This window comes from Fusarium oxysporum, chromosome 8 (assembly GCF_000149955.1).
Source record: "Fusarium oxysporum f. sp. lycopersici 4287 chromosome 8, whole genome shotgun sequence".
Classification (NCBI taxonomy): domain Eukaryota; kingdom Fungi; phylum Ascomycota; class Sordariomycetes; order Hypocreales; family Nectriaceae; genus Fusarium; species Fusarium oxysporum.
The window spans coordinates 1,892,159-1,900,325 of NC_030993.1; the positions used below are offsets into that span (position 1 = coordinate 1,892,159).

Consider the following 8,167-nt stretch of genomic DNA (forward strand, 5'->3'; position numbering starts at 1 on the left):
TAGCACTTCAAGGTGTTCAGGTCTTTTTTTTTTTTACTAGAACAAATGGCTAAGCGTTGTTATTCTGTTCCCGCTGCCTTGGTCTTTTCCTATCATAGTCTGATGATTTACGCTCCCATGGTAAGACTTTTGGATTTTTAGATTTTATTAGCTGGAAATCGAGCTCGGGCTTGCATAGTACAGCAACGTGGGTCGGGAAAAGACAGTTTCATTTGTTATACACGTCGCTGTCAGGCACGAGCATACCCTGTTGGGCGCAGGAGGAGTACATACATACATTTGATTTGATTTGGTTTGATTTGTTCGACATTGCGTCTTGTTAATGTGATGGGCCAAACAGGATGGTCACGAGGGCCTGAGTCAGAGTTGCGTGGAATCACGACGAAATACGCTACAAAACAGTATCTAGGGATGCTGTGGATGATCTGACAGCCGGTCAGATCATGGAAATACATACAATAAACATTCTGAACCAACAGGATTTCTTGTTCAGCCGGCATTTGTCTGTGATTGTCCCGCATCAACCGACAACCCTTGTCTCGATCTCCGGACCTCCCTGGCATGCCACGAGATCGAGCCAAGGGTTTGAAAGGTCAAATCAATACTGGACTCTCACTGTACACCCATTGATGCCCAAAAACTCAAAAAACAAGCCAAGGGACAGCAAAATGGGTCTCCGACGTTTCCTGTCACTGCCAAACTTGGTAAAGGCTCAATTAAAGTTTTGTGTCAGTACTTGGCGATTGCTTCAACAGGTTATTAGGAGGGTCAGAGGCATCAGCTCAGAAGCGAACTTCATGATTTTACTAATAAATATATTCAACGCAAAAAGGAAATTCTTTCAGAGACTGACAGAGAGCCGTCGTGTAAGTGCGTTGACTATACACTGGCTGGACACTCATACAAATAACATATTTCCGATGCCGAAATCCATCGCATTTGTTTATTACTACTTGTAAATAAAGCACACATTCTGATAAGTCTCCACTGCAGGCTTCGTGGCAAAGTTTAAGGAAGACGTACCTGAAACACACGCCCTGTGCATTCCATATGAAGTCGTCTGGGTTGGACCTTGGATGAGGGTGACGCTCCAATGAGTCGGACTCTAGAGGTCTGTCTACCGGCTACCAAAGGGTTGGACGGTGCTTAGCTGAGGGTCACATCTTCGGGGTCTTCTGATCTTTCAGAGAATCAAGTTAACTCAGTGTCTTTCTCTCATTCCTTGTTTGCCGCCACTTCGGGCGCGAATAAGGAAGACTAATTAGCTAAGAGTGATAGAATATATGAGACCTTGAACTGATAGTGCATTGATACTCATAGGGGCATGCCAGGCTTCTGAAAGCAAGGGATGACAGAAAGACGCCGAGTTGACTTGTGTTTCATTCCCTGGCGAGTGTTGGCCATATGCCTTGAAGGTCACCAGTACGAATCAAAAGAAACTTGTCACTTGTAGAGGTAGAGTATCAGTTATATACCACTCGAGACTTATCGTTGGCTTATGGCGGCCCCAGATCTTGAATTGGAGACTGATTGTGCGTTTCAGGCTCGGTAGGAATAGCACTTTTTGACTGCTCAGATAGTGAATATCCTTAGCCTAGAAAGCTTCTCATACCGGAAATTAGATGCTAGCTACCAAAACGTGAACAGTATCGTATTTGCCGATGACCCAAAGGCTTCTGCCATACTCATCATGATTGGATGGGGATATGTGGTGTTTCATCTGAACTGTGCTTAATATTCTGCGTAGTACTTGTCCAACATGACGAAAGACAAACAAATCAAGAGCTTGACTTTTGCTCACAATGATTCTATGCAAAGTCCAAACCCAGGTATCCCTAATAAGCACAACTTTTGCGTATTTGCCCAAACTCCAGCCGTATACAGAAATCAGAAACTCGGTCAAACACCTCATCCCTTGAGTTAAACTCCTCTGATTAAGAGGTTTCACAAATGCTAAAGTCCACCCTTTTATCCAGTCATTTCCAGACACCCTACGCTATGCTAACCTCCGTACCATGTGAAAGTTCTCTCATGTTTCTCATGTCAAATATCTAGGCATTTATGCCATAAAATCATCTTCAATGCTACCTCGTCCACTGGGTCGGTTGAGATCAATCCTGCCAGCTCCGTCCACAATGTCATTAGTCTCCTGTTCGCCTGGTGCGGACGTACTCGAGCGGACCTGCACCTTGACTTCGCCTTGGATGCCATCAACTCTTATCGTTGACACGGTGGTACCGCCAGGGGCAGGCCGAAGGTTAGGTGGTGGTGAGAGGTTGACAAGTTCACGGAAGAAGTTGTTAGCAGCCTCGCAGCCGTCCAGCAGCCACTTGAGACAAATCGTTACTCGCTCCTTGGCATATGGGTTGTGGTCGTCGTAGGCGCAGCAGTTGAGAAGAGGCACGATTCCGTTATACTTGACCATCTGCATCTGCACATCAGGGTTTCCAGGGCTGCTCTGACCTTGAGGTGGCTGTAAGAGAGTGGCGATGATGGTAAAGATTTGTCCTTTGATCCCGGACCAGGGGAACTTATGCGCTGGCTCCTGTAGAGGAGGAGGTGGTGGTGATGGGGGAAGTCCATCATCCGCAGCAGCGTATGGTCGCTCAACCATAGGGTTGCCGTCACTGTCATTCCGGGGTGATCGCTTTGGAAGCTCAATAAGAGGCTTCTTGGGCACTCCAGCCTCCAGCCCAGTCAAGATCGTGATAAGATCGTAGATGGCCTCCCACTCAATCAGCTTGGCTCGAGTGTCCAACATCTCAGCAACGGTCGTGAGAAAGTCGAGGTACTGAGCCAAACCATCCTTGGCACGTTCCATATCCCAACTATCCACAGGAAACTCGGAAGGGTCGCAGTTCTCTTCCCGAATTTGAGCTTGAAGATGCATGAGAGCGGCACATTCGGGGACGATACGGCTTCGAAAGAAACTCAAGAAGAAGTGAACAAGCTTGATGTCACGGGAATTGTCCTTTGTCTCCTGAGAAGCTGAGTTGTTTATCCGAGCTCTGAACATGTGATTGACAAGTCGTAGAAGGACTGTCTGAGCGGGCGAGATGATATCCTTGGGAATACGCAGCGAGTTCCAAGCATATGGAATCAAGGCGCTGTGATGAAGGGCCTCCACAATCTGAGTAGTGACCTGGAAGATGAGAGACTGCTCATCCTTCTCCCAGACAGCAATGAAGACTAGCATCTCTCTAAGGAGACTCTTTCCGCAATCAAGGGCCAGGAACATGCGACACCGGGTCTTCTGGAGGTTCTCGCCTGCTCGAGTCAACCCTGAACCGGCGTTGTCCAAAATGCATGACTTGACAATCATGTGCAGAGCCTCGATCTGTTTGGGATCCAAAATGTTGGGCACTTCAGTTAGCAGACCGGTCAGTGGCCCCTCTCCATAAGATTCGTCATCATCAGCGTCTTCTTCGTCCATGATATCCTCCACGTAGTCGTGAGCATACTCATGATCATGATCATGATGGTGATGGTGGTGATCATGGTCATGGTCGTGATCACATTGGCATACGCACTCCTGGTCATCCTCGTGGTCGTGGTCGTGATCGTGATCGTGATCGTCATGGTCATGGTTACACTCGTGGTGATGATCGTGGTGATGATCGTGGTGATGATCGTGATGGTGCTCATGATCATGCTCATGATCATCGTGTTCACAGTGATGGCAATGCTCGTGTTCCGAGAGCTCTTCCTCCTCAACAACACCTGGCGGCGGAGAGTGGTCTGTTCCACAAGAGTGAGCGTATCGATGCACGAGGTTATTGCGGCAATGTTCCAGGCGGCTCTGGGCAAACTCCACAGATGGCATCAGGACTAGCCATTCTTCGTAATTAGGGTCACGGGCGTTCAGCCACCAGGTATCAACTTCTCTCGAGACGCGCCCATATGCACGATCTTGTTCGAATTTGTCCGTCTCATCAGGCTTCCACACCGGGTTGATCTTCTCCTCAGTGTTGGCAACATCTCCAGGAACATCCACAGAGCCATCAGGGAGCCAGTTCCAAGCCAGAGGTCGAATCGGGGCGAGGTTGCCGGGTGGTCTTGAGGCTTGGTTCTGGGCGTAATCTTTGAGTAGCTTCCTGGCAGTGTCACATAGCTTGGAGTTCCTATCGAGCCAATGCTGGACCTGTCGCTTTGCCACGTCTGGCCGGAAGCCTGAGCCATCGCCTAGACTCTCCTCGGGACCCGAAAGCGCGCCGTCATCATCAAATAGGACGTCAAACCAAAAAGACATTTTGTTCCTGTCGTGTTTTGCAGTCCAGTTGTGAGCTTGCTGTAACGACGTTACCAGCAGCTTTTTGTCTAGAATCTTTTTGTTAGTTTGGCAGTATATGTCTCGACACCACGGATACCTACATAGCTCTGTGACATCACCGAGCTTTAATCTCTGGCTCTCATCAAGAATCTCTCCGTCGTAGCCCTTACTCGTTACGTTGACACAGAGAATGATCGTCTGATATACCATTTGATCAAAGTGAACCGCCGCGCAGATGTCTTGCGGCACCTCGGGCTCAGCATTCACGAGGAGATTCCTGGCAATATGCATAAGCTTGATGAGAGTCGCTATATCCTCCTTAATTGTCGCATGGTTCATAACAATCAAGGCAGTGCTCTCCTGAGGAGTGACGCCCTTCTCTGGATCGTTGAGGCTTGACAGCGGCCCTACAGATCGTGTGGTGAGGCTGGGTATGGCAGCTGCAAAAATTCTTGTGAGCCAGATCCAAATCGCCACATTTCTTGAGATGGCCTCGCTGCACGCTCGTTAGTGATGAGGTTGGCGTAGATTAGGAGGCCGAGGCTTACCGAGCCTTGCGTATTGTATGTGTTTTCTCTAATGTTTTTGTGATCATAGAGCTCACTTTAGCTGCTGTCTGAGGGCCCATGGGAGGAGACTGAGTGTAGTGGCCTTCAAGACAGACGAGGGCAGCAGCGAAGCATCGCTCCTCGATGGTTTCCTCAGGTCCATTCTCGTGAGCCTCGTTCAGCAAATTGACGTTGTCGGGAAGTCGGGTCATTTTATCATTTCTCGTCATGGCATCCATATACAGTCGTTGACAAGGAAGGTATGTAGCGTTGTGGCTGCTATTTGATGGGTGAGGTTGTGGTGGGCTAAATTTTGGCGGAGCTAGGTCGGAAAATTTTGGCCGGCTTGGTCAGCATAAGAGGATGAGGAAGAAGGCAAATAAATGTGAGACTGTAAATTTCGAGGCTGCATATAAGGTTACAATATTAACAGAAGATAAAATAAAATAAAAAAGCAGATTCAGCTCTATCATTAAATTATAATTACCTTCGTTGGGTCAATGTTAATAAAGTGAAATATTCACTAAGCGTAAAAGAACTCAGCCCCGCCAAACCAGTAAATGGTAATACAAGACGTCTGAAATGAACAAAACACCGACATAGGAACAAAGACGTAAAATACTCTATTGAAGTACCCTTGAGATATCTTGAGAGTTCTTTCCGGAATGGCTTTTGATAGCTAATCCTAAGCCGATGCAGAGAATGACAAAATATTTGCAGATTACATAGCACAGAGCACAGAGCACAGAGCACTATGAGATGATAACACATCATTTCAAGATGGTGTGTCACGGCGCGCCTTGGTAGGTCCTTATGATAACAGTAATAGCTTATCATAAGTCTATAAACACAACACGCTGAGCATTCTATATCATACCCATAATCTTCATAATAGAACAGCGGCAATCTCATGCCAAAGATTTAGTATCTTCAAATGTGCCAACCAATGGTAGAGCTCCCAAGGGTCCACGACCCCTCCATCCCACTGCCCAAGCACGTAAGCTTGGTCATGGCGGCGGGGTAGGTAGTTCCAAGTTGCGCTGAGGACTAAGGTAGACACGGCAGATATTTCCTCGCGACGACGATAACCTCTCATTCCCATCAACGTTCCAAGTCCTTGCTCAAACTAATCTCGGTTTCAATTCGTCAATATGGGTGACCTCCCCACTACGTTCGACAGTGTGTAGACTACCTTATCCGTCCGTATCCATCAATATAGGCGCAATACTGATTCTCACATCACCCTCATAGAGCCTGTCCATATCGCCGTGATTGGCGGTACTGGTCTCGGTCAGCTCGAAGGCTTCGAGCCCGTCGCTGCTCTCAACCCTATTACACCTTGGGGACACCCGGCCTCGCCGATCCAGATCCTCTCCCACAAAGGTGGCTACGTCGCTTTCCTTGCTCGCCATGGTGTTCACCATCAGTTTGCTCCTCACGAGGTCCCGAACCGCGCAAACATCGCTGCTCTACGACATATTGGTGTTAGATCCGTCATTGCCTTCTCTGCCGTCGGTTCCTTGCAAGAGGAGATCAAGCCTATGGACTTTGTCGTCCCGGACCAGGTCATTGATCGCACAAAGGGTATCCGTCCCTTTACCTTCTTTGAGGGTGGTGTAGTTGGACACGTTGGCTTTGCCGACCCTTTCGATGCAGGCCTTGCTAAGGTGGTCAAGGCTTGTGCAGCTCATATGGAGGGTGACGGCGTCGTCTTGCACGAGAAGGGCACGGTCATTGTAATGGGTAAGAGACCTGTTGAAGCAGTGCCAGTTACCTAATCATCCTCTGACAAACAATCTAGAAGGACCGCAGTTCTCAACCCGCGCCGAGTCGAACATGTATCGATCGTGGGGAGGATCTGTTATCAACATGTCGACCCTTCCTGAAGCCAAGCTTGCCCGCGAGGCCGAGCTGGCCTACCAGGTGATTGCCATGGCCACCGACTATGATTGCTGGCATTCGTTTGAGGATGTTAATGTCGAGCTGGTCATCAAGTACATGAAGGCTAACAACGAAAATGCCAAGCGACTCGTAGCGGGTGTCTTGGATCGACTTGGTGAGCTCGAGAACAGCGACCTGGTCCAAGCGAAGCACTGGGCTGGTGCCTCTCAAGGAGCCGTCAAGTTCATGACCAAGCCAGCTGGCCGTGATCCCGAGGCCATGAAGAAGGTCGAATACCTTTTCCCTGGCTTCTGGGAGGAATAAACCCAAGGTAGTCAAAAGCAGAAAGAGACGGATATTCGAGGGTAAACCAAAGTACGTAGACAAAGACAGATAGGCTTTTGCTGTGATAGAGGCGTTATTGTAAAGCGGCGGAACAATCATTGGTCATCGATATGAGTTCGAAATCCATGCGCCTGCTTGCTCGTTGATGAGATATTTAGAATCATGCACTCGTCCGTCAATGGGCACAAAGACCCAATTGAGGTCAGAATAACGTGAGCTATTGAGAGCACAGGTCCAATTGCTGTTGATCAGAACTTCTTGATAGGACAGTAAAGTATGCCCACGACGTCACCAGGCCACGACACGATAGTCAATGGGTGTTGAATGACCCCTGGTCCCTGACAAGGGTTCGTTGCTGCATCGTCCACACCCGAGGCTCATGGCTGAAGATGGCTTTTTTTTGTGGCAGTCGATTTCTGGTGTCACGCTTTGATGTCCTGTTTTCTCTTTTGTTTCCTCAGGCCCTGCATATGCCCGTTGATGTGGCAAAAGCGGCTCTTAGGTTGTTTGTCCGGCCCACTACGTCGCATGCATTGATGCTTCTCATGTCTGGCGTTTTTGCCGTGAAGCATTGAGGCCCGAGCATTGGCATACCGTACTGTAAGAACAACTCAGGATATGAGCTGTAAAGTTCTCGGGACCACAATTACTAGCTTTTCAAGCGTCGTTCCTGTGCCTTGTATCCATGTTCGTGAATCATAAATCGGCAACGGCCCGCCCTGAAAGGCAGATGTCTGCCAGGGCCCTGGTCAAATGCTACCTGACATTTCTTGCAGCTCACATTAGCCTTGCAGCGCGGGTGGTCGCTGTACAACGAACGTCCATGAAGATGTCTTGTTATAACAGAAGATCTTCACACTCTCAACCCCTGAGCACCTCTTGAGTGTTGACGACAACCCCTTGTACTTAGTGATGCAATAATTTGGGTGTGTCACTTGTTTGAATAATAACTCAATCGTCTTACCTGCGGGCTGTCCGTGTACAGAATATGGGCCGAAATCATGAACTTCGGCACAGCGAAGGGGCGTAGCTGTCCACCACACCCTCCTGGATGCGCGTGCTTTAAAAACGTAAGACGCCGCTCGGCTGCATTTTGAAAGAGGTTCGTTCGATCAACAAGATT

General features: G+C 48.6%; 2 protein-coding genes across 2 annotated transcripts; one reads left to right on the forward strand and one right to left on the reverse strand.

The window, feature by feature from the left end:
* Window positions 1-1,663: 1,663 nt before the first annotated feature.
* On the reverse strand, window positions 1,664-5,194 carry FOXG_03255 (uncharacterized protein). Its single transcript, XM_018380877.1, has 3 exons — window positions 4,819-5,194; window positions 4,372-4,766; window positions 1,664-4,317 (listed from the first exon to the last, which is right to left on the reverse strand). The coding sequence occupies exons 1-3, from the start codon at window positions 5,055-5,057 to the stop codon at window positions 2,060-2,062; spliced, it is 2,892 nt and encodes a 963-aa protein (XP_018237253.1). The 5' UTR covers window positions 5,058-5,194; the 3' UTR covers window positions 1,664-2,059.
* A 629-nt stretch (window positions 5,195-5,823) lies between these two features.
* FOXG_03256 (5'-methylthioadenosine phosphorylase) lies at window positions 5,824-7,466 on the forward strand. Its single transcript, XM_018380878.1, has 3 exons — window positions 5,824-5,997; window positions 6,070-6,561; window positions 6,620-7,466. Exons 1-3 carry the CDS (start codon window positions 5,970-5,972, stop codon window positions 7,021-7,023), a joined length of 924 nt encoding a protein of 307 aa, XP_018237254.1. The 5' UTR covers window positions 5,824-5,969; the 3' UTR covers window positions 7,024-7,466.
* Window positions 7,467-8,167: the final 701 nt, after the last annotated feature.